We start from the raw sequence: 26,536 nt of genomic DNA, 5'->3' as shown, positions 1-26,536 counted from the left end.
TATTTGTGTAAACAGATGTACAGGAGACGAACTAACGTTTTGGTTGCTTCGCACTTCAGCTGTTTCCATGCTTAACATGAACATGATTAAAAGCTGAATAGGTATTTTATAAAATCCTAATCCAACAAAGATATATCATCCGAGCAGTTAATCCAAAGAAGGCCAAAATAACGATTAATAAACACATTGTTCAGCAACAAATAATCCTTACAAAAGAGGTCACACCATAGCCATATTTACGGAAAGTGGACAAAATATCTAAAAATTGCGTCGTATTCATAATGTATTGCAACGTTCAATTTACAAATATTCGGATTATTTATCTCTATTTGAGTGGCTTTTTGCCCTTGGCGAATTCGTCACTAACCTCATAATATATAGAAACATATTGGATACAATATTTTTTCAATACAATTGAATTGAATTATGAATTATGTTTAGAAAATATTTTGAATCAGTCTTCTGATATAGGATTTTGGAAAACAAAAAGAGCACGTTCAACATACAAATGATTGAAATATATTTTATATTTCTATAATGCTTAATATATAGAAAAAATACGACAAATGATTAAAATATTAACCTAATGAAAAATATAATATTTGAAATTAATAAATTTTAGTATACTTAGATGATCAATTCAATTAAAGTTTTAACAAGTTAAAACTTATTATGAAATTCAATTAATCATTTCAGACTGTTTTGACCAGGATTGTCATAAATTTTCTCACTGTGCGCTATAAATAGCCGACTGAATTCAGCTTGCATCAGTACTGAACAGCAGCAGAAGTAATGCGCTTGTTCAGCATAGAACGTGTTCATTAGACATTGTAGAATAGAAGCTCAAGCATGATCAATATTCAGCTACAAGAGGTTTATATTGAGCACTGGAAGGCTGATACATGAATTCAAGGATGGCGCAGATGGCAAGGTATACCGCTGACGATGGGAAGGTCTCGAGTTTGAATCCAGTATCCAGGTAATTATTAAAAGTGGTTATTAATTCATGGTAAAAGTATCACACTGCATTTGAAGTACAGTGTTGAGCGATTTTTGGTCATTTATTTGTTTTCAATTAATTTTGTGGCAGTTGAATAAAAGCTGAGATAAATGCTTATAAAGCGCTTTTGAAGTTGTAGAACAAAATCAATATTCAATGACACGCTTTATAACTTCTCCAAATTTGTGTGAACAACGCCTGAACAAAGGCTTCACATGGAAATAATTCAAATGTTGTTAAACATGATGCTGAATTAAACTGCAATAATGTTGTTTATTAAATTAGCGTTGTTAAATCAACAGTCCTTATTAGGCTAAGTGAAACCTGAATAAATATCATTACAATACATGAATACAATCACTAAATGATAAGTAGCCTAATAATTTCGCCAGATTTGCTTGAACAATGTGTGCGTAGCAGCTGCGAAGTAATATAATAAAGCAACTATTCAGTATATAGTTGTGAAAAATTGCTTAATAAATGATTATAAAATAAGCAAATGTTTCTTGGATAATAGACTGTATTTAAAATTAAGAGATGATATAAGTTATGATATTTTAGAGTTCAATTTACTTGCAAGTAATAAATTTCTTAAACGAAGCTAAATTTCCTCCCACCACTCGGAAGGCAATCACACTCGTCACCAACATCACAATGTAGGACGCCGTCAGCGAAACGGCAAACAGCTCCTGGCCATTCAATAGCGTTATGCAGGACACAAACAGGTGGCTCACGACCACGTATCCAATATGGTAGTAGTTCTTCAGGTCGCACGCATTGAAGAAGATCACACTCCAGAAGGTGTGCAGCAGAATCATACAGAGCGACTGGGCTGCACTGATCACGATGAAAATGTTTGATCCGGCCTTCAGACCCACCGTGGCCGGTCCCACCGAATCGGCCAGAATGTTCACCAGCGAAAAGGCACCGCTGATGATGCCGAACCCGAGCCCACAGACGTACGACAGGATGTGCTTGTAGTCAGAGATTCGTACGATTTCGGTCACCTCCTGCAGTCCTCGCTCGGTTTTCCGCAGCAGCTTGTACATCAAATAGCGGAATGCTTCCTGAAAGGTTGTTCCGGTTAGTCGAGTCCAATATACTGGGAAATAGTTAAGCAAGCTTACCTGAATGAACACGGAGCATATCAGCCCGAAAGCGATCTTATCCCTCAAAGGATAAACCGTGAACCAGACGGTCGAGGAAAACAGCAGCGAGACCAGCCAGAAGAAGGAAGCTGCTATCAGAATGATGATACGGATGGGGTCGTGGGCAATCGTCAGGGAAAACATCGCCAGCGGAGGCCCGAAGGCCAGGAACGAGCAGCCGAAGAACTCCACGACGGTCATGGTTCGTTATTGTTAAACTTAACTTATTTAAAAACTACAAAAACTAGAAATTGTTGGAAAGTTTGTTTGGATATTCGCGAACGAATGACTAATCTATCTGTCAAAACTCAAAACAGATGCTACACAATAAATCGAAATGGTAAAATTTATTAAAATCTGATTTTGCTCCACTCATGAGTGCGGTGAGCTCCCCAAGCTCCGTTTTGAATGAAAAAACTTCAGCGTGCGCATTTTGACAGCCTTCTCAGCACACAATTTGTTAAAAATTGTTTACAGTTACCTCTCGGCAGACGATTCGCGCAAAAATCGCAACATCGATTATTTTTCAGTAAATTCTCCAAGTTTTCCCAGTTTTTGGTTCGTTTAGTTCAATTGCCAAGCTGCTGCAAGTGACCAGCAGTACGAACAGTGTTATCGATCATACGAATTCGTGTGATCACCGGTAAGAAACACTCCGCGAAACTTTTCCTCCCAATCGCCGCTTCCGCTCTGAGCTATGAGCAGCGCTGTTATGATGGATTACGAGTTCAAAATGAAGACGCAGCAGGAACGGGCCAAGGTGGAGGATTTGTTCGAGTACGAAGGCTGTAAGGTAGGCAGGGGGACCTACGGGCACGTCTACAAGGCGCACCGGAAAGAAAGCAATGACACCAAGGACTACGCGCTGAAACAAATCGAGGGCACGGGGCTGTCGATGTCGGCTTGCCGGGAGATAGCGGTAAGTCTTGTAGAGCAATAGATTCAATTCACAATGGTTCAATTCGACAATTTAGCGGGAATGAACTCTTTTCTCTTATCTAGTTGATTTAAGACGTATAGTGTTTTCAAAAAACTTGTTCGTAATTGAGTTTTGCAGAGCTGTTGGAAGGTCTCTGTTTAGAGACTTGATCATCATACTGATTTTAATGGAGGGATTCCAAAGTGTATTTTCACCACAATGGTCTCTAAAGCCAGTTTTATTACTTGTTTGCTTGCATTGAATCTTGGTACACATTTCCAAACACTTCAGGATCTCCTACGCGGCTAGTCTACAGATTCTTCAGTAATTTCTTCGTAGATTTTTCAAAAATTTCTAGTAATTGTAGGTTGCCGATACCAATGGTTGTAATGCACCAGTAGATTGGAATTTGGAATAAAACGTACATTTTTCAATAAAAACGACATGTGCTGTTTTTATCACCTCTAGTTTAGTCGATTTGCCAAATTTCAGCTTTTTATTTTATTCAAAAGTCAGAAAAATAGTAATTAAATTTAAGCAAAAAAATTGTTCCCTTGCACCAGTAGTTGCCGTCGTGTTCCAGTAGTGAGTCAACTGACGGAAGCAGTTTTTTTTTAAATAGGTAGATATATAAAAATTAAGAAATGTCCCAGGCATGATCTTTACGCTTCATTCGAAAGATTTTAGTTGTTGCTCCAAGGGAAAAATATTAAATCTGTAAAAATCAACTATTTCCTTTAAAATTGGGTTTATTCTACGAGTAGTGTGAGGTGACAATTGTCGGTGTCGTATAGCTAGGTGACAATTCTCGACTCGTGTGAAGTGACTCGCCGTGCAAATCAAATGGAGAGTCACTTCACTCGAGTCGAGTATTGTCACCTCGCTATACGACTCCGACAATTGTCACCTCATGCCACTCGTAGAATTAACCCAAATACCTTGTATCATACCCGAACTGGCGCAACTACTGGAACACATGTACCAATAGTTGATCAAGCGACTTTATGCTCAAAAAATAATGTTATTGCCCTTTTTATATTTTTTCCCTAGTACATGTTGAAATCTTTCTGTTGACGCCAAAAGATCTTTGTTAAGGTTTTTCGTTATTATGTTATGATTTGTTTATAGCTTAGGTAGTCCACGATTGGCACCGGCACCCTGATTGAATTTTTTTAATCTTATGAAAGTATTAATCGGGACAAGGAAGGACATCTTTGGAATTTGAAAATGGTGTTTGGAAATTACAAATTAGTTTTTGTTGACACCCTCAGTGCTCCAAAGAGAAAGAGATTGTTTTTCCTCTTTCTCAGTTCGGAGGAGAGCATTTTTTCCATTTCGCAGTTCGGGGAAGAACATTTTCAGACAGTTCTCGCGTTAAATATCATACATGCGTATTTGCAGTGATCGATTTCTCTTCGTCGATTTTATCAATTTTGGATCAATACAAGAAAAGCAATCAGTTTTGGTAACATTTAACGATGGAACATGACGAAGGACGATTAGTTTTTTCTACAGAATACAAAAAAGCAGTTGAAAGCTGTCTCCCGGCCAAGTAATAAGCATAAGAGAAAATCGATGAAGAGAAATCGATGAAGAGAAATCGATGAAGAGAAATCGATTATTGCAGTTACGCCCTTATGAAAGGCGAAAGCGAAATCATGCTCTTGCGTTGACGGAGCAACCAATCTCAGTTCATCCCAAAAGCAATGATGATGTGTTTGCAGAGCTTCGCAATAAGCAAGAGCAGTCAAATGGAAGATGTGTATTTGGCTAGAGCCAGCGTTTCTATCCACTCTCTCAACCACGGATTATACAATGCACATCGAATGCTGACTCATAATTGTTGTGAGCGTACAAGTTTGCTACATCTATCCGATCAAGATGAGCAAAATAAAGTCTGATCATTGTCTAATCACTTATCAAAGTGAATCCTGTGACCCAACGATCCTCCCTATTAACAAACATCCCTCCCAGTAACGTTTGTGGAGATACAGAGGCAAACACGGTCTCCAAAAAGCAAAGATTACACACTAACATTCCTTCCCCCAATTGCACCTGACTGCAAGGGCATGGCCGGCGCCACTGAATTATGCACACTGAAAAATAATATGGCCAATCCTAGCTGAACTTCTAGTTGATTCTTTGGGCATCTTCACTGACATCAGTCAATCACGGAATAGCAACCATTGATATGTGTAGTCAGTCTAAGCTAAGCTAAAACCACAGACAAACAGACGTCACACTCTCACCATTGTCTATCGACCACCTTTTTAACGGTCGATACAAAAATGTGGTAGGTGGCCAATCCGCCACCCGCAGCGCTCGCATCGTTTCTGTTCGCGTTTGACGTTTACACACTACCGCCATCTGTTGGTCCGTCGGCCAAACACACTAATTTTAGCATTGGGCGTACATGTCATCGTGACTATGATTTTGATTGAGATTTGTTCGAAGTGTTACGTCTGTTTGTCTGTGCTAAAACTAACTAAAACTATGCTGAGCTAAAGCCTGTCTTGTTTTGTTTTATACTCCTGCCAAGGATTCTGCGATAATTATGCCCAGGTGTTGGTAAGTTTTGTTTCCAGTATTGTGTAAAAGTATGAACCTATAATTCAGCAAAGTTGTGTTTGAGGGCTGTCTTTAGCCAGCTTTATTGAATTTGAAGGAAGTCATGGTAGAAACATTATTGTTGTAATCTCAATACAGGTCGGACTCGATTATCCGGAGTACCGATTTTTTTTCACTCCGGATAATCGAATCCTCCAGATAATCGAATCACTAAGAAAAAAATTGATATCTTTGATAGAAGAACTTAAACATTATCTTTTTTCGTTATTTTACTTATATGTAGCCAGAATTTTTTTTCTAGAAACAGTAGGGGTCATACACAAAAATACTTTTTAAAACTCTCCTTTTCTTGAATACGTTCTAAACTGCAAAATCATTCATATTGTGTATTGCAATACCAAATTATCTCTGATTTATGCAAAATGAAATGATGAAAAATTGAAAAATAACAACATCAAAAAACAAATTCCGGATAATCGAGTCTAAAATTCCGGATAATCGAATCCCGGATAATCGAGTCCACGGATAATCGAGTCCGACCTGTAATAATTATCTTAAATTGATAGCTTTTTCTTACTTACTTACTTATTTGGCTTTACATCAATTATCTTGATAAAGCCTCGCCAACAATATTTCGCCAATTCCCTCGGTTCATGGCCGCTTCTCTCCATCCTCGACTGTGACCCACGCTCTCCAGGTCCTGGTGTACCTGGTCAATCCACCTAGTTCGCTGCGCCCCACGCCTTCTTGTTCCGACCGGATTCGTGGCGAACACCATCTTTACAGGGTTGTTGTCCGGCATTCTTGCAACATGCCCTGCCCAGCGTATCCTTCCAGCTTTAGCTACCTTCACGATACTGGGTTCGCCGTAGAGTTGAGCGAGCTCGTGGTTCATCCTTCGCCGCCACACGCCGTTCTCCTGCACGCCGCCGAAGATCGTCCTTAGCACTGGGCGTTCGAAAACCCCAAGAGCTTGCAAGTCCTCCTCGAGCATAGTCCACGCCTCATGCCCATAGAGGACTACCGGTCTTATGAGCGTTTTGTACATCGTGCATTTGGTGCGGGGGTGAATCTTTCTTGACCGCAGTTTCTTCTGGAGCCCATAGTAGGCACGACTTCCGCTGATGATGCGCCTTCGTATTTCCCGACTAACATTGTTGTCAGCCGTCAACAAGGATCCGAGGTAGACGAACTCGTCCACCACCTCGAAGGTATCCCCGTCTATCGTAACACTGCTTCCTAGGCGGGTCCTGTCGCGCTCAGTTCCGCCAACCAGCATATACTTTGTTTTCGACGCATTCACCATTAGCCCGACTCTTGTTGCTTCGCGTTTCAGGCGGGTGAACAAATCTGCCACCGTTTCAAATTTTCTCCCAATAATATCCGAAGCAAACAAATTGTCCGGATCTCGTGAAAATCGTGCCTCGACTGTTAAGTCCGGCTCTCCGCATGACACCTTCAAGCGCAATATTGAACAACAGGCACGAAAGTCCATCGCCCTGTCGTAGTCCCCGCCGAGACTCGAACGAACTGGAGTGTTCGCCCGAGATCTTCACGCAGTTTTGCACACCGTCCATCGTTGCTCTGATCAATCTTGTGAGCTTCCCGGGAAAGCTGTTCTCGTCCATGATTTTCCATAGCTCTATGCGGTCGATACTATCGTATGCCGCCTTGAAATCGATGAACAAATGGTGCGTAGGGACCTGGTACTCACGGCATTTCTGGAGGATTTGCCGCACGGAAAAGATCTGGTCCGTTGTCGAGCGGCCGTCGATGAAACCTGCTGAATAACTTCCCACGAACTCGTTTGCTATAGGTGATAGACGACGGAAGAGAATCTGGGATAGCACTTTATAGGCGGCGTTTAGGATGGTGATTGCACGATAATTTTCACACTCCAGTTTGTCGCCCTTTTTGTAGATAGGGCATATAACGCCTTGCTTCCACTCCTCCGGTAGCTGTTCCGTTTCCCAGATTCTGACTATCAGCCGATGCAGACAAGCGGCCAACCTGTCCGGGCCCATCTTGATGAGTTCGGCTCCGATACCATCCTTGCCAGCGGCTTTGTTGTTCTTGAGCTGTTGAATGGCATCCTTAACTTCCCCCATCGTGGGAGCTGGTTGATTTCCGCTGTCCGCTGTGCTGACGTAGCCATCGCCTTCGCTGTCCTGACCTTCTGTGCCTGTGTTCTCTGCGCCATTCAGGTGTTCATCGTAGTGCTGCTTCCACCTTTCGATCACCTCGCGTCCGTCCGTCAAGATGCTCCCATCCTTATCCCGGCACATCTCAGCTCGCGGCACGAAGCCTTTGCGGGATGTGTTGAGCTTCTGATAGAACTTCCGCGTTTCTCGAGAACGGTACAGCAACTCCATCTCTTGGCATTCCACCTCTTCCAGGCGGCGCTTTTTGTCCTGGAATAGGCGGGTTTGCTGTTTCCGCTTCAGTCTGTATCGTTCCACGTTTTGCCGCGTACCATGCTGCAGCATTGCAGCCCGCGCTGCATTCTTCTCCTCTAAAACCTCTTGGCACTCCTCGTCGAACCAATCGTTTCTTGAGCTCCGTTCCACATATCCGACAACGCTTTCGGCAGTGTCGTTAATGGCTGCTTTGACTGTCCTCCAGCAGTCCTCAAGAGGGGCCCTATCGAGCTCGCCCTCGTCCGGCAACGCTGCCTCAAGATGCTGCGCGTACGCATTGGCGACATCCGGTTGTTTCAGCCGCTCGAGATTGTACCGGGGCGGGCGTCGGTACCGTACATTGTTGATGACGGATAGTTTTGGGCGCAGTTTCACCATCACCAGGTAGTGATCGGAGTCAATGTTGGCGCCACGATAGGTTCTGACGTCGGTTATGTCGGAGAAGTGCCGTCCATCGATCAAAACGTGGTCGATTTGCGATTCTGTCTGCTGAGGTGATCTCCAGGTGTACCGATACGGGAGGCTGTGCTGGAAATAGGTGCTACGAATGGCCATGTTCTTGGAGGCGGCAAAATCTATCAGTCGTAGGCCGTTCTCGTTCGTCAGCCGGTGGGCGCTGAACTTTCCAATCGTCGGTCTGAACTCCTCCTCCTGGCCAACCTGAGCGTTCAAATCTCCTATGATGATCTTGACGTCGTGGCTTGGGCAGCGGTCGTACTCGCGTTCGAGCTGCGCGTAAAATGCGTCCTTGTCATCATCAGTGCTTCCGGAGTGTGGGCTATGCACGTTAATTATGCTGAAGTTAAAGAATCGGCATTTGATTCTTAACTTGCACATTCGTTCATTGATCGGCCACCACCCGATCACGCGCCTTTGCATATCACCCATCACTATAAAAGCTGTTCCCAGCTCGCGTGTGTTGCCGCAGCTCTGGTAGATGGTATGATTACCTCTAAACGTTCGCACCAATGCTCCTGTCCAGCACACCTCCTGCAGCGCTACGATGTCGAAACCGCGGGTCTTCAGTACATCGGAGAGTATGCGAGTACTTCCAATGAAGTTGAGAGATTTGCAGTTCCACGTACCGAGTTTCCAATCGCTAGTCCATTTTCGTCGCTGTGGTCTTTGCCGATTGTTCCGGTCCGTATTCTCTCGTTGACGTTCCTGTGCTGATGTGTTTTTACGGTTGGCTTGCAGGGCCTGACACCAACCCCCTAGATTTCCGGAGGACCATTCCCCCTAAATGTTCGGAGGGCCATAGTGCGCAGTTTAGCTTAGAGTCCTTCTCTGGCACTCGGACGATGATCAGCCGCCCCTGACATGGGGAACAGACGCTGTTGTGAGCCGCTCCTAACGTGGAGTACAGACGCTCCAGGTTTGCAAAAGCAAACCCCCCCTTCCCTGTCAGCATACGACCAAAGTTCCCACCGGGGGTTGGTTACCCGATCTTCCCCAAGGTTACTCGTACCCCGGCCAGTACCACGAGGAGGTAGGGATAGGAGTTGCTGGGCAAGAGGCTAAGGACCGCACAAAGGGGTCTATTTTATTCCTGCAGGTACGCGAGGTACCAATGGTACGCCATGCCCAGCCATTTACCGCGCCAATAGCTTTTTCATAAGGAATCAATCTTCTCATGTCAGATTTATGTGTACCACTATCTTATCCGTTATCAAAGCTGCAATCGACAGAATTTGAGATTAATATATTGAATCTTTCATAAAATCTAAAATAAATACCGTGCTGAAATATTAGTTTAAAACTAACCCAGTTAGTCTTAGTATGTTGAACATCGGGTTGCTAGAATATTCAACGTACAGTCAATTATTCATTACTCGATATTAAAGGGACCAACGAGTTAGGAAGGTATCGAGTTATAGATCAGAAAACCAGTTCAAATGCTACCTAAGTTACCATCAAGGTAGCCATGAAAACCAACTTCTCTAACTCGTTATCGAGATACGAAATATCGAGTAAGGGAAAATTTCCTGTAAACCCTTTGTGGTGGTGTTGAACTTTTGGTACACCCCTAGGTTCTCATAACAAAAACTCAGTTGTTGTTAAACCCGAGAAGCAAAACGATCGAAGGAATAAATCCAGTATTAAATACATTGTAAATCGTCGCGTTTCATTATTCACGTCCGCGCAAATCCCACATTGGTGACCCCGACATGATTTCGGTACCGATTTCCGAGTGTCTGCGTACGATCCGCGTGCGAATTGCTGTTCCAAATCCGAAACGAAAACAGCAATTTTCCGGCGACGCCATTTCTCTTTGGGTTCGTTCACAAATTTCATAACGCTGAAAATGACCATTTTTGACACCCACCCACCCCCTTGTAACGCATTTTGTATGAATGATCTACAAATTTTGTATGAGCTGTAACATTCTAAGGACACCCACTCACCCCCTTCAGCGTTATGAAAATTGTGAATGGGCCCTTTTGCACGAGCAGAAGCGAACAAGTATGCAAGATTTGCCATGTTTCCGACTTGATACAAAATCCTCCGGAGCAACAGAAATACTACGCAGTAAAATATCGTTTTGAGATGTCATCGCAAGCGAAACTAGAGCAGCTCCTTAACGCTTGCGATCTCAGAGATATGCGCACCACCCATATGCTTGCTCGCATGCAAGAATTGGGTGCAGGAGTGCAGGACTGAACATTAATGACGATGTGATGAAAGTGCTATTTTTGAAAAGAATGCCGGATAAGCTGCGACCGATTCTTTCCATAAGTGATGGAACACTCAGCAAGCTAGCCGAAATGGCAGATAAGATGATCGAAACGTCTGCCCCTCACGTAGCCACTGCGACTACCTCCACTCCCTTAAAGTATCTGTTGGAGCCACCCTAGATTTAAGAGTAATAATTTCTCCCAGTATCAAATACTGCTGTACTAAAAATAGCGATAACAGTATCGATCTCACTCAGTCCAATTAGATTAGATTATCAGTTATCATTCTTCCATATCACTAGCCTTCGGCTAGCGAGAGAAAACCGATCCAGACAGGCAATCGGATAGGCCTTTTTTCTTTGAACACTTTTCACTGAATTCCCATAAAAAACCATGTGCAAACCAGTATAGAATTAGTCAAGAATAAATCTCAAACCATACGCTCCCATATTCCGTTCGTCGCAATAAATTCCGTTTCGCAGTAGCCCGTCCAAGTAACTTGCGCCTTGTCGAATTAGTGCTGTGGAAGAAGCAAACCCTAACTAATCGGTTTTCGGCCCTATCGAGCTCGCCCTCGTCCGGCAACGCTGCCTCAAGATGCTGCGCGTACGCATTGGCGACATCCGGTTGTTTCAGCCGCTCGAGATTGTACCGGGGCGGGCGTCGGTACCGTACATTGTTGATGACGGATAGTTTTGGGCGCAGTTTCACCATCACCAGGTAGTGATCGGAGTCAATGTTGGCGCCACGATAGGTTCTGACGTCGGTTATGTCGGAGAAGTGCCGTCCATCGATCAAAACGTGGTCGATTTGCGATTCTGTCTGCTGAGGTGATCTCCAGGTGTACCGATACGGGAGGCTGTGCTGGAAATAGGTGCTACGAATGGCCATGTTCTTGGAGGCGGCAAAATCTATCAGTCGTAGGCCGTTCTCGTTCGTCAGCCGGTGGGCGCTGAACTTTCCAATCGTCGGTCTGAACTCCTCCTCCTGGCCAACCTGAGCGTTCAAATCTCCTATGATGATCTTGACGTCGTGGCTTGGGCAGCGGTCGTACTCGCGTTCGAGCTGCGCGTAAAATGCGTCCTTGTCATCATCAGTGCTTCCGGAGTGTGGGCTATGCACGTTAATTATGCTGAAGTTAAAGAATCGGCATTTGATTCTTAACTTGCACATTCGTTCATTGATCGGCCACCACCCGATCACGCGCCTTTGCATATCACCCATCACTATAAAAGCTGTTCCCAGCTCGCGTGTGTTGCCGCAGCTCTGGTAGATGGTATGATTACCTCTAAACGTTCGCACCAATGCTCCTGTCCAGCACACCTCCTGCAGCGCTACGATGTCGAAACCGCGGGTCTTCAGTACATCGGAGAGTATGCGAGTACTTCCAATGAAGTTGAGAGATTTGCAGTTCCACGTACCGAGTTTCCAATCGCTAGTCCATTTTCGTCGCTGTGGTCTTTGCCGATTGTTCCGGTCCGTATTCTCTCGTTGACGTTCCTGTGCTGATGTGTTTTTACGGTTGGCTTGCAGGGCCTGACACCAACCCCCTAGATTTCCGGAGGACCATTCCCCCTAAATGTTCGGAGGGCCATAGTGCGCAGTTTAGCTTAGAGTCCTTCTCTGGCACTCGGACGATGATCAGCCGCCCCTGACATGGGGAACAGACGCTGTTGTGAGCCGCTCCTAACGTGGAGTACAGACGCTCCAGGTTTGCAAAAGCAAACCCCCCCTTCCCTGTCAGCATACGACCAAAGTTCCCACCGGGGGTTGGTTACCCGATCTTCCCCAAGGTTACTCGTACCCCGGCCAGTACCACGAGGAGGTAGGGATAGGAGTTGCTGGGCAAGAGGCTAAGGACCGCACAAAGGGGTCTATTTTATTCCTGCAGGTACGCGAGGTACCAATGGTACGCCATGCCCAGCCATTTACCGCGCCAATAGCTTTTTCATAAGGAATCAATCTTCTCATGTCAGATTTATGTGTACCACTATCTTATCCGTTATCAAAGCTGCAATCGACAGAATTTGAGATTAATATATTGAATCTTTCATAAAATCTAAAATAAATACCGTGCTGAAATATTAGTTTAAAACTAACCCAGTTAGTCTTAGTATGTTGAACATCGGGTTGCTAGAATATTCAACGTACAGTCAATTATTCATTACTCGATATTAAAGGGACCAACGAGTTAGGAAGGTATCGAGTTATAGATCAGAAAACCAGTTCAAATGCTACCTAAGTTACCATCAAGGTAGCCATGAAAACCAACTTCTCTAACTCGTTATCGAGATACGAAATATCGAGTAAGGGAAAATTTCCTGTAAACCCTTTGTGGTGGTGTTGAACTTTTGGTACACCCCTAGGTTCTCATAACAAAAACTCAGTTGTTGTTAAACCCGAGAAGCAAAACGATCGAAGGAATAAATCCAGTATTAAATACATTGTAAATCGTCGCGTTTCATTATTCACGTCCGCGCAAATCCCACATTGGTGACCCCGACATGATTTCGGTACCGATTTCCGAGTGTCTGCGTACGATCCGCGTGCGAATTGCTGTTCCAAATCCGAAACGAAAACAGCAATTTTCCGGCGACGCCATTTCTCTTTGGGTTCGTTCACAAATTTCATAACGCTGAAAATGACCATTTTTGACACCCACCCACCCCCTTGTAACGCATTTTGTATGAATGATCTACAAATTTTGTATGAGCTGTAACATTCTAAGGACACCCACTCACCCCCTTCAGCGTTATGAAAATTGTGAATGGGCCCTTTTGCACGAGCAGAAGCGAACAAGTATGCAAGATTTGCCATGTTTCCGACTTGATACAAAATCCTCCGGAGCAACAGAAATACTACGCAGTAAAATATCGTTTTGAGATGTCATCGCAAGCGAAACTAGAGCAGCTCCTTAACGCTTGCGATCTCAGAGATATGCGCACCACCCATATGCTTGCTCGCATGCAAGAATTGGGTGCAGGAGTGCAGGACTGAACATTAATGACGATGTGATGAAAGTGCTATTTTTGAAAAGAATGCCGGATAAGCTGCGACCGATTCTTTCCATAAGTGATGGAACACTCAGCAAGCTAGCCGAAATGGCAGATAAGATGATCGAAACGTCTGCCCCTCACGTAGCCACTGCGACTACCTCCACTCCCTTAAAGTATCTGTTGGAGCCACCCTAGATTTAAGAGTAATAATTTCTCCCAGTATCAAATACTGCTGTACTAAAAATAGCGATAACAGTATCGATCTCACTCAGTCCAATTAGATTAGATTATCAGTTATCATTCTTCCATATCACTAGCCTTCGGCTAGCGAGAGAAAACCGATCCAGACAGGCAATCGGATAGGCCTTTTTTCTTTGAACACTTTTCACTGAATTCCCATAAAAAACCATGTGCAAACCAGTATAGAATTAGTCAAGAATAAATCTCAAACCATACGCTCCCATATTCCGTTCGTCGCAATAAATTCCGTTTCGCAGTAGCCCGTCCAAGTAACTTGCGCCTTGTCGAATTAGTGCTGTGGAAGAAGCAAACCCTAACTAATCGGTTTTCCCAACTCCGCCGCGGTTACAGTATCCTTGCTGCATGCTCTCGAGAAAAGACTGTTTCCGGAAATCTTATAGACAACCTTTGAAAAATAAATTCAGAATATTATAAGAAAGAAAAACATTGGGCAAATCCTGAAATAATTTCTAATATAATTCTTGGATGAAATTGTTAAAAAATGCATATAAAATGGCCATCTTTTGAGGTCTGGTCCGAATGGCATAATATTTTGGTAATGAACTAATAATAACTTGAATTGTTAATGTCTTCCGAATTCTCCATACAAATACTTTGATGCTTTAGACGGGCCCGAAACTTCACAAGCTTTGATCGTGATAAACTTTTATACCTTCAATACATAATCCACCACAGTTCAAACACAAAGAAATAAAAAAAATGATTCAGCACAATTTCGATTCTTAGTTTTTAATAATAGGTATTGTTTACTTTTTAAGGCTTCAATGCATGTTTATTGAAATATTGAAACACACAAGAAATATAGGTACTCGATCGACATTAGACAACAGCAATGAAAAATAATGATCTCTGCCTTAATGGTGACACGACAAACCGGTCTTTTTTCAAAAGAACATAGGGCGTCTGTACCAGTCATAGAGGCAATAGTAACGGGCTGAGGAATAAAAAATCGCCAAAAAATAACTGAAGGTCGTTTTTTATATCTGAATACGTCATTTGAAAGCTATTATATTCTATTTCACGTAAAAAATAATCTTAGAATGATAAAATCATTGAATCTTCTAAAAAATAATTTCCTCCATTACTGGATCATCTTCCAGTAATAGTGGTATTTGCTAACTTGTGTTCCTATAATAGTGGTTTACATTGATTTTCCATTGAGACTCACTATTATAAGAACGACCCACTATTACTGGTGCAAAGGAGCAAAAAAGTTAAGGTTTATAATTGTTTTCTACTATTTCCTTACTGATATCCAAGATTTTTTAACACATTCATATTATTTTAGCAAGAGCCATGTTAGAAAAATACACATGAAAATATAAATTGCCTATAACACGCTTAAAACCGCACTACCACTATTATTGGAACACACACTACCACTGGATCAGCCACCCTACATTATTCTTCACAGGAAAAAATTCTGTGGTAAAAATAACTATTTTAGCTGACTACGCCCATTCTTAAAACTACCATGGAAATTCAGACCAATTTACTATGTTTACGGTACACCCCACCGCATTACTGGTACATTTGACAGAAATAAATTACAACAATCTGATTCCAACTACAGATCTCTACAGACATGGTAAAATCAAGCGCATTTCTGGTCTGCTGAAAATTGCCGGTGCGAGCGCTTAAGATAATCCCCTAAAATGATAGTTTTTACCGCACAATTTGTTTGCGTGTTCGTTTTGAAGATGTTCCTAATTGAGGAAATAAACATGTGTATGACATATATCTCTTGGCATGTTTTCAAAGCTAGTGTAAGATATCCGAGAAACGCTCTAAAATGATCATTTATACCTCAATATGTTGCAAATGTTTCATAGTTTTCGATTTATCATGGCTTTATTTGCGCCAAGGAATGAAAATTCATTTTTTCTTGTTACACTGCGAATCAGACCATTCGATCATCATACTTGTTATAAAAATCGCCTTTTTAACCATCACCAGCTCCCGAATAGATTCGGAATTCCGGAATTTAAACCACCGAAAGCTTGCCTACGATACTCAATTTCAAAGTGGTATGTAAATACCCAAATATATTTCAACAATTTGATTTGGATACGGTTTTGTTGATTGAATAAAAAAATCTACCAATTTTGCCAGATGTACCGGAAATGTCGATTTTTTTGTTTTAGTGATCATTTGTATCAGAATGCCTTCAAAAACCATGTCTCGTTTAACAATTTGGAACGTTTTGAGTGTAAATTTTACTTATGGTCTGCATTTGTATGAAGCGGTCACATAACCAATATCTATGTTACGCCGGGAGTGAGAGGGTTTTTTGCGTGAACGCTACCTGTGGTGCATGACCATGTCTAAGCACATGACTAGGCCGATGTAAACACAGGGCGCTGACATATTGGAATGTTATGGGCATTGTATTGTTGAAAATTTAGATTGTTGAGATTCGCTAGATAATTAAATTGAGATAGCCTGAAATAAAAATAGAAATAGTGGTATACCTTGATCGATAATAGAATTGATACCGTTCACTAGAGGGGTCTGCCTAAATCGGATTGGATTAGATTTGAAGAATAACTTACCGTAAGTTGTCGTAAATTGAATTCATGAATTTATCATCAATAGAGCTAATTATAGGGTTGAACATAGGAAGTTAGTGCTGTGAGATTCGTGGGGTCTGAATTGTGAACAGGAAACTAAATCTGTAAGTTGTATCATTTATGTAACATAAAATCAATGTAATTTACACAGCTATTGAATTACAGTTTTGAGTTTGCGAGCAACATACTCCAAAAAGTGTTTTCTAAGATGATGGCCCGAACTCCTCCCAGCAACACTCAAAAAGATTTAACTTCGGATGTGATCTACCCATGTTGCGAGAGAGATGATCAGTATGACGGGATGGTGCAGTGCGGTAGGTGTCTGAAATGGCACCACTTTTCATGCGTTGGTGTGGACCAAAGCGTAGCTGAGCTTGTTTGGTACTGCCGTACGTGCCTCGGTGAGGACGTATCAGCTCGTGAATCGTTAGGACAACCAGGAGTCACCCGTGTTCAACCTCCTCGTGCGGCTAAGAAGGGTAAAGATCATACCGGTAAGTCCAAGGACAAGACCGTGCAGAGACGGATAGAGGTGCCAGTCAGCACGAAAGATCGAAAGGAAGTAGGTGATCCTTCCGGTGGGCAACATGTAATAAATAAAGGTCAGGTAGAATGTCAACCAGGGACGTCTAAGGCGGGAGGGATATCATGTTCAGATAAATTGCTGTCGAACAACCCGTCGCGAAATCGCTATTCCGCTAGTAACCGAAATTCGTACTCGGAAAGTCAAAAGAGTGTTGAAAGTTCCGAGAGAAGTCGTAGTACGGGTAACAACAGTAAGTCGAAAGGTTCTAAACGTGACTTGGCGCTGATGAGAATTGAAGAGATGAAGGAGCGGTCCCGTTTAGAAGCCATGGAAGAAGAAAATCAGCTGCAGATGCTGAAATTGAAGCAGAAACAGATTGAACGAAAGCGTCGAGAGCTAGAAGAATTGCAACAGCTATCAAAATTAGTCGAGGAAGAATCCGAATGCAACGAAGAAAATGAACTACAGGACAACATCGAGGTGGATTACATCGACAAGGTTCAAGGTTGGATGAGTTCCTGTCATGCACTGGATTCGGGAAGGCGGCGAGAGTTGCCGAATCCATCTGAAAGCGGTGGAGGCGAATTTGCGATAATGTCAACAGCTGATACCGATGGAATGGCGAGACGTCGTTACATACAGCAGAAGAGTTCCAGTATGCTGGCAGGGCCCTCGAAGCTTCAGATTGCCTCACGTCAAGTGTTCCCGAAGAATCTGCCTAGTTTTTCAGGTCATCCGCAGGATTGGCCTCTGTTCATTAGTGCTTATGAGCAAGCCAATGTGTCGTGTGGGTTCACTAATGCAGAAAATCTTGTCAGGCTGCAACAGGCATTGCAAGGAAAGGCTTTGGAAACTGTTCGGAATATGTTGCTTCTACCGGAGAATGTACCAACGATTATAGAAAAGCTTCGTAGGCGTTTTGGAAATCCAGAGATTCTGTCAGCAATGCTGGCACAAAGAATTCAAAAACTTGATGGTCCAGATTCGGAGAACTTGGAGTCCGTAATTGAATTCGGAAGTGCGATTGAAGAATTTACTCAACATTTAGAAGTTTCTAAATTGAACGATCACTTGAAGAATCCAATTCTCATGCAAGGTTTAATACAGAAGCTGCCCCCGTGCTACGCCATGCAATGGGTAGAATATAAGCGGCGTTCGCGAGTCGTAGATTTGAAAACCTTTGGGAAATTCATGGAAGATTTGGTGGACAAGGCATTGGAAGTTACTTTTCAAAGAATAGATTTAATTTCCACCAAGAAGCGTGAGAAACCGAAAGCCAAGGTGTTCACCCATTTGATGGAGGATGATCGTGAAGCAAGTAGTACAAAACATGTCCACCAGAGTAACAGAGTACAGGCGCAAACATCTGCAAGAAAAGATATTAGCTGCTCTATTTGTGAAGAACTTGGACATTTTGGTCGAGACTGTCAAGAGTTCCGTAATGCTAGCGTAGAACAAAGATGGAGGATGGTGAGGCATCTAAATTTATGCGCGCTTTGCATTTATGATCACGGAAAATGGCCTTGTAAATCGAAGATTCAATGTGAGGTCAAAGGTTGCAAAGATCCACATCATCCATTGCTGCACCCCCCAACCTACGCAGAAGCTGTTCACAAGGAGGCACGTTGCAACAGCCATTGCTCGCTGAATAAAACAGTGTTATTTCGCATAATTCCCGTTACGTTATATAGTGAGGCCAACAAGTTCAGTACACTTGCATTAGTGGATGAAGGATCTTCAACATCACTTATCGACAGTGAAATAGCCGAGTTCCTGCAGTTAAATGGTCCACGAGAACCGTTTGAAATGCGCTGGACGAATGGAATTAGTCGGACCGAGACACATTCAAGAAGTGTAGAAATGAAGATTTCGGGGAGAAATAGTAAAAATTACGACACGTGCATTGCAAGAACGGTTAAAAAATTGGAGCTACCTAGTCAACGATTGGATGCAACTCAACTAGTTGAAGAATTCCAACACCTCGGAGATATCGACATTCAGAGTTACGAGCTAGATACTCCCAAACTTTTGATTGGTATCGACAACATGCATATTATTGCACCATTGGCATCACGAGTTGGGAAGAAAGGAGAACCAATTGCTGTTAGGTGCAAGCTGGGCTGGACGGTATACGGACCGCGACCGAACATGATAGCAGATGTACATTTCCTAGGGCATCATAGATGCGTTTGCGAGGAATGTAGTAAGGCTGACCAGGAATTAAGCCAGATGTTGCGGGATAATTTTCAGCTTGAAGCAGTTGGAGTTTCGCCAGTACGACTCGAATCGAAACAAGACTGTAAGGCTCGAAGCATTCTTGAAAGAACAGCAAAACGTATTGGCAATCGCTTCGAGATCGGCCTACTGTGGAAAGACAAAATTCCAACATTTCCTGATAGTTACTCGATGGCGTACAAACGGTTGAAGAACCTGGAAGTTCGATTAAACCGAAATCCAGGTATTCGAGAAAACCTGCAGAAACAAATTGAAGATTACCTGGCTAAGGGCTACGCCCACAAGATTACAGACCGAGAACTTATAGAAACACCACCTGACCGATGCTGGTACTTGCCCTTGAGTTATGTGGTTAACCCAAAGAAACCGGGAAAAATTAGAATGGTATGGGATGCTGCTGCAAAAGCAAATGGAGTTTCGTTCAACGATAGTCTACTTAAGGGACCTGATATGGTTGCATCGCTATCCACAGTGATCAATGGATTCCGTGAGCGTCGGGTGGCATTTGGTGGTGACATACGAGAGATGTTTCACCAGATTTTTGTGCGACACGAAGATCGTCAAGCACAGCGTTTTTTGTTCCGATACGATGTGAACTGTGAACCAGACATTTACGTTATGGATGTGGTCATCTTCGGAGCGAGTTGTTCACCTTGCCTGGCACAATTCGTTAAAAATATGAATGCCCTTGAACATCTGCAGCAATATCCGGCAGCAGCCGACGCCGTTATCCGAAAACATTATGTCGATGACTATTTCGATAGCGTTGATACAGAAGACGAAGCAATAGAGCGAGCTAAAGATGTTAGAACAGTACATGCTCAAGCTGGCTTTGAGATAAGAAACTGGATGAGCAACTCACCCAAGGTATTGGCAGAACTTGATTCTTCGTATGAATCGAAAGAAGCAAAGTCCCTGGACAGGAACAATTCTGATTCGGAAAAAGTTCTTGGAGTAATGTGGCGATCAGATTTAGACTCGTTCGTGTTTTCCACGGAAATTAGAGAAGATCTGCGGCAATACGTCACTGAAGGAGCCTGGCCCACGAAGCGGATCGCTCTTCGTTGCGTCATGAGTATGTTTGACCCCAAACAATTTCTTGCGCCATTATTGATTCACGGGCGTATTTTGATGCAGGACCTATGGCGAAGTGGCATTGGCTGGGACGAAAAAATAGGACAAGTGCATTACAAACAATGGTTACGATGGACAGGTTTATTCCCGTTGATCAATAACATACGTGTTCCTCGCTGTTATCTTGGGGAAATGAGTCGTAGTGCATATGATTCCGTGCAGCTTCATGTTTTCACGGATGCTGGAGAAGATGCTTATGGATGCGTAGCATACTTTCGTTTCGTTGACGATAAAAACGTCCATTGTGCATTTGTTGAAGCGAAAGCAAAGGTAGCTCCTCTACAATATCTCTCCATTCCAAGAAAGGAACTAGAGGCTGCTGTATTAGGAGCGAGATTATTGAAGACTATCTGTGAGAATCATTCCGTCAAAGTGAAAAAATGTTATCTATGGACGGATTCCAACGCTGTTATATCCTGGGTAAAATCAGACGTGAGGCGATATAAGCCATTCGTAGCCCACAGAATAGGCGAAATATTGAGTATCACTAATCCGGAAAATTGGAATTGGGTTCCTACAAAAAGCAACGCAGCGGATGATGTAACGAAGTGGGGACTACCGACGCAGATAAGTTCGGACAGTCGTTGGTTTCGAGGTCCAGAATTTTTGTACAAACCTGAAGAAGAGTGGCCGGAACAGAAGCAGAAAGTGTTTGAGGCGAAAGAAGAGCTTCGAGCAAGTGTGCTGTTACATGAAATCATACTGCCTGATGTGATATTATCCAGGCTGGAGCACATTTCAAAATGGAAGGTGCTGGTACGAACGGTGGCAACCATGTACCGTTTCGCGACTAATTGTCAGCGTAGAACGAAGAAACAACCGATTGAAGCTCTACCATCACCAAGGAAAGGTGTTATAAAGGTTCCGGCAGAACTAGTTCCACTGCGACAAGCGGAATACTTGGCAGCAGAAAATTTCCTTTGGCGTGTGGCGCAAGGCGCAGTATTTCCTGACGAGGTGAAGACATTGATTAGGAATCAGCAACCATCCGTACAACAACTTGAAACAATCGAAAAAAGCAGTCCATTATATCGACTTTCACCGTTCTTAGATGAATACGGTGTAATACGAATGGAGGGTAGAACAACTGCGGCAAAGTATGCTGCTTTCGATGTGAGATTCCCAATTGTTCTTCCTAAAGAACATCCGATTGTGAGAAAGCTAGTGGAGTTTTACCATGAAGAATGTGGTCACGGTAGTCGAGAGATGGTGGTCAATGAAATGATACAACGTTTCTACATTCCACGTTTGAGGTCCTTGGTTGAAAGTACTGCAAAGAAATGTGTTTGGTGCAAGATACAGAAAGCGAAGCCGGCTGTTCCTAGAATGGCCCCACTTCCAAGCTCAAGGCTGGCAGTAAGCGAACATCCGTTTGCATATGTTGGATTAGATTATTTTGGGCCACTGGAAGTAATTGTTGGGCGAAGACGGGAGAAACGATGGGTAGCGTTATTCACATGCATGACGGTTCGCGCTATTCACCTAGAAGAAGTCTACAGTTTGACAACAAAGTCTTGTGAAATGGCGATTCGTAGATTTGTAAAGCGGCGGGGTAGCCCGATTGAGATCTTTTCCGACAACGGAACCAATTTTGTTGGGGCAAGCAGAGATCTAGCAGAACAGATACGGACCATAAACATCGAATGTGCTGATACGTTTACGGGTGCCAGAACCAAATGGACCTTTATTCCCCCATCAGCACCACACATGGGAGGCGTGTGGGAACGCATGGTTCGGTCGGTGAAGGAGGCAATGTCAGCATTGATGAATGGAGAAAGATTAACAGACGAGATACTGCAAACTGCTCTCGTAGAAGCGGAAAATCTGATAAACTCGCGGCCGTTAACGTATGTGTCCACCAATGTGAAGGAAGATAAAGAAGCTCTAACACCGAATCATTTTCTACGAGGTTGTTCATTGGTCGAGAGTACAGAGACACAAAGCTCAGTAGATTTAGCGGATAGATTACGTAACAGCTACAATCAAGCACAATATCTAGCAGAAGAACTATGGAGTCGTTGGCAACGAGAATATTTGCCAACGATGAATCGGAGGACTAAGTGGTTCGAAGAAATGAAACCAATGGCTGTAGGAGATTTGGTGTACGTAGCAGATACGGAGAAACGAAGAACGTGGGAACGCGGAATCATCGAAGAAGTTTTCCCAGGAAGTGATGGACGAGTACGATCGGCAATGGTACGAACCAATACGGGACTCAAGAAGCGAGCGGTGGCAAAACTAGCCGTTCTAGAGATTGGAGGATGAAGGAGGTAAGCGCTGAAGTGATGCCCATCACCGACAGGGCTTACGGGCCGGGGAGATGTTACGCCGGGAGTGAGAGGGTTTTTTGCGTGAACGCTACCTGTGGTGCATGACCATGTCTAAGCACATGACTAGGCCGATGTAAACACAGGGCGCTGACATATTGGAATGTTATGGGCATTGTATTGTTGAAAATTTAGATTGTTGAGATTCGCTAGATAATTAAATTGAGATAGCCTGAAATAAAAATAGAAATAGTGGTATACCTTGATCGATAATAGAATTGATACCGTTCACTAGAGGGGTCTGCCTAAATCGGATTGGATTAGATTTGAAGAATAACTTACCGTAAGTTGTCGTAAATTGAATTCATGAATTTATCATCAATAGAGCTAATTATAGGGTTGAACATAGGAAGTTAGTGCTGTGAGATTCGTGGGGTCTGAATTGTGAACAGGAAACTAAATCTGTAAGTTGTATCATTTATGTAACATAAAATCAATGTAATTTACACAGCTATTGAATTACAGTTTTGAGTTTGCGAGCAACATACTCCAAAAAGTGTTTTCTAAGATGATGGCCCGAACTCCTCCCAGCAACAATCTACTATCAATAGAATTCTTCGTTGAGTTTGTTGCACCATCGCTTTCAGGAGATGATATCGGTGAAGATGGATTCGATGGTGTAAACTTCTGCAATCCATCAGCAAACGATAATGTTTTAACTATCTTAGCCACTTGTGCTCTTAATTCGTCCATCCTCTTCATGATTTTAGCTTCACTTTTTTCACGATTTGGATCTTCATGGATGGGCTGTTGTGATGTCAGAATGAATTCTCAAGTAAAGTTTAAGAAATATTCCTAAATAAATGTCTGGTTGGATTATCTGACAACCCTTGAATTCTTTTCTTCTGATTTCGTTCATTTTTATTGAGTTCTGTATGATCTCTCTAAGTTTTTTGGTTGATTTGTTTTTTTTTTTTTTCGTTTATTCCAGACATAAAATCTCTTAAATTCCTATTTTTAAGAAACTCTCCACCACTCTGCCATTTTAAAAATAAAAATACATAGCGTGGTCCTTATTTAGGTTTAAATTCTAAAGGCACTCTTGATCCAACTATCAATTGGAGCATAGTAAATCAATTCTAAAAGTTTAAACTTAATGTGTACTAAAAAAAACATGTTTTGTGCTTACTTTTTTTGTTTTAATTTTTAAGAAAATGTAGTTTTTAGAATCGACTTTTTAAATTCAAATGAAGACTTCGCTCAAAAATGTCTTCAACAAAGTTGTTCATAATACCATATTTTTATGAAGTTTGATAAGAAGAGCATACTCACAAATCAATTCCAACAAAAAAAATCAAAATTTGAACCTAAACAAGGATTACTGTATCTAATCAAATTACGAACAACTTCTTTAAAGACACCATATGTCTAAAATCAACGAGAACATAGAAAAGGTTTTCATTATCGATTCGGGCCATTGTGCAGTGTTTGATACATTATCCAATTTTCACTTTCAGTTATTGCGAGAGCTGAAGCATCCCAACGTGATCAACCTGATTCGGGTATTCCTGTCGCATACAGACCGGAAAGTGTGGCTGCTCTTCGATTACGCTGAGCATGATCTATGGCACATTATAAAGTTTCATCGAGCGGCCAAGGCCACCAAGAAGCCGGTTATGGTCCCAAAAGGAATGGTCAAAAGTTTACTGTATCAGATATTGGATGGCATTCATTATTTGCACAGTAATTGGGTTCTACATAGAGATCTGGTTAGTGCAAGTTACGAAAGTTATACAAATCAGTATTTACTAACATCTATGATATCCATTGTAGAAACCCGCCAACATTCTAGTGATGGGAGAAGGCAACGAGCGAGGTCGCGTCAAAATCGCCGACATGGGCTTTGCTCGGTTATTCAACGCTCCGCTGAAACCCCTAGCAGATCTTGATCCGGTGGTAGTAACTTTCTGGTATCGTGCTCCAGAATTGCTGCTGGGGGCTCGTCATTACACCAAAGCGATCGATATTTGGGCCATTGGGTGTATCTTTGCGGAGCTGTTGACTTCGGAACCGATATTTCACTGCCGACAGGAGGACATCAAAACGAGCAATCCCTACCATCATGATCAACTGGACCGAATCTTCAATGTGATGGGCTTCCCCCAGGACAAAGATTGGGAAGATATCCGGAAAATGCCCGAACATCATACTCTGACTAAAGACTTCAAGCGGTCTAAGTACGATTTGCCGTTGGGGTCATAAAAACACATTTTAATCCATTTCTTTCAGCTACGCAAACTGCTCACTGGTAAAATACATGGAGCGACACAAGATCAAGCCGGACAGCAAAGCATTCCATCTTCTGCAGAAGCTTCTGCTGATGGATCCCAACAAACGCATCACTTCGGAGCAGGCCATGCAGGACCCCTACTTCTCGGAGGATCCCATGCCGACGGCGGACGTTTTCGCCGGATGTCCCATTCCTTATCCCAAACGTGAATTCTTGACGGACGAGGATCAGGACGACAAGGGTGAAAGCAAACGCCAGCAACAACAGCAGCAGCAACAGCAAGCCAATGTAAGTAATGCACATCATGGACTGGTATGAAGGTATCATTTTAGAGGCTTGGTTACTATTTCAATGCAAGTCTCTAATCAGCCTATTGTAGGGTATCTAAAATATATTTGTTTATAAAAATCATCTCTAAAGTCTATTAGAGACTATTACGCTTTTATCCAATAAGTTCTTCAGAAATGTATTCTAAGACTCCTCGTGAAAAAGCTTTACTAGCATTTCTAATGGTTTCTTGACAGTATTTAATTTCATGGGCTTCTCCAGGCATTGAGACCCACAAAAAATCATTAAGATTTTCGTTCGGAAACTCTACTACCAATTATCCTAGCAACAGAGATTATACTGTGAATTGGCCTAGGAACTGTCCCAGTCGGTTCGATATTATGCAGATTCAAAGGAGATGTTATGGAACACATTTGAGATCCTTGAAATTTTCCTAGAAGGGTGCTTTTGTATTCTCGACAAGGTTGTTGGTGCGATGCTTGATAGAATGACAATAAAATTCATGGAAATTTTTTGAAAAGATCATTGCATGAATACTAATCTAGGCGATAATTGATTTACTTGAAAGTTATTTTGAAAATCATTGAAAAGGTAATGAGTTGATTGCTAACTTATTTTTATTTCAACAGCAACAAGCTCAGCAAAACCAGCAACAACAAGCAAATGTAAGACAATTCATTTCATCCTTTGACTAGGACACATCTAATTGATCTTTCTCAATTTGTCTTCACAGCATCAGAATCAACAGCAAAACCAGCAACAACAGGCAAACGTGAGTTGGAGCAAGCATATGATTCAGTACCTAGGTCCCATATTTCATTCAACATCAAACTCTCCCAACAGCAGCAAAACCAACAATCGCAACAGCAGCAGCAACAACAGCAGATGCAACAGCAGCAACAAGCCCAAGCCGGTGGCATGGATCACAGTGCGGCCAAGCGGGTACGCATGTCCGGTCCCAACGGTCAGCCTGGCAACGGCATGAACCAACAGGACTACCAGGTCCAACAGGCTCAGCAAGCGGCAGCAGCTGCGGCCGCGGCCCAACAGCAGCAACAGCAACAACAACAGCAGCAGATGATGTTCAACAATCAGCAGCAAGGTGGATTCCAGCAGCGGTATTAGGTCTGGTGGCGCGCCGTATCTTAGGATATAAGCTAGGTAAGTTTCGTTCGTTCTCCGGGACTGTATATCCAATGTACGTCTATCAATCTACGTATATAAATCTAACTATAAAGTGAG

The 26,536-nt window shown here is 42.7% G+C and overlaps 2 protein-coding genes across 3 annotated transcripts; one reads left to right on the top strand and one right to left on the bottom strand.

Moving 5' to 3' along the window:
- Positions 1 to 1,500: 1,500 nt before the first annotated feature.
- LOC5574479 (gamma-secretase subunit Aph-1) lies at positions 1,501 to 2,474 on the bottom strand. Its single transcript, XM_001655089.2, has 2 exons — positions 2,128 to 2,474; positions 1,501 to 2,067 (listed from the first exon to the last, which is right to left on the bottom strand). Exons 1-2 carry the CDS (start codon positions 2,347 to 2,349, stop codon positions 1,570 to 1,572), a joined length of 720 nt encoding a protein of 239 aa, XP_001655139.1. The 5' UTR covers positions 2,350 to 2,474; the 3' UTR covers positions 1,501 to 1,569.
- Positions 2,475 to 2,565: 91 nt separating this feature from the next.
- On the top strand, positions 2,566 to 26,536 carry LOC5574480 (cyclin-dependent kinase 8). Of its 2 annotated transcripts, none has more exons than XM_021857047.1 (7): positions 2,566 to 3,067; positions 24,234 to 24,485; positions 24,550 to 24,953; positions 25,006 to 25,294; positions 25,924 to 25,959; positions 26,028 to 26,066; positions 26,141 to 26,536. In XM_021857047.1, exons 1-7 carry the CDS (start codon positions 2,846 to 2,848, stop codon positions 26,417 to 26,419), a joined length of 1,521 nt encoding a protein of 506 aa, XP_021712739.1. In that variant the 5' UTR covers positions 2,566 to 2,845; the 3' UTR covers positions 26,420 to 26,536. The 2 variants fall into 2 exon arrangements, with proteins under 2 accessions (XP_021712739.1, XP_001655140.1); XM_001655090.2 differs by having other exon boundaries at positions 26,138 to 26,536.

This window comes from Aedes aegypti, unplaced genomic scaffold (genome assembly GCF_002204515.2).
Source record: "Aedes aegypti strain LVP_AGWG unplaced genomic scaffold, AaegL5.0 Primary Assembly AGWG_AaegL5_hic_scaff_654_PBJ_arrow, whole genome shotgun sequence".
NCBI lineage: Eukaryota > Metazoa > Arthropoda > Insecta > Diptera > Culicidae > Aedes > Aedes aegypti.
This window is presented reverse-complemented; position numbering and strand designations above follow the sequence as displayed.

Bases quoted from the DNA above. Each gene is read 5' to 3' on its own strand.
- LOC5574479 (XM_001655089.2), bottom strand. From the start codon at position 2,349: ATGACCGTCGTGGAGTTCTTCGGCTGCTCGTTCCTGGCCTTCGGGCCT. The intron at 2,068-2,127 runs GTAAGCTTGCTT...ACAACCTTTCAG, and splicing joins TATGCTCCGTGTTCATTCAG to GAAGCATTCCGCTATTTGAT.
- LOC5574480 (XM_001655090.2), top strand. From the start codon at position 2,846: ATGAGCAGCGCTGTTATGATGGATTACGAGTTCAAAATGAAGACGCAG. The intron at 24,486-24,549 runs GTTAGTGCAAGT...TATCCATTGTAG, and splicing joins GGGTTCTACATAGAGATCTG to AAACCCGCCAACATTCTAGT. The intron at 26,067-26,137 runs GTGAGTTGGAGC...CTCTCCCAACAG, and splicing joins ACCAGCAACAACAGGCAAAC to CAGCAAAACCAACAATCGCA.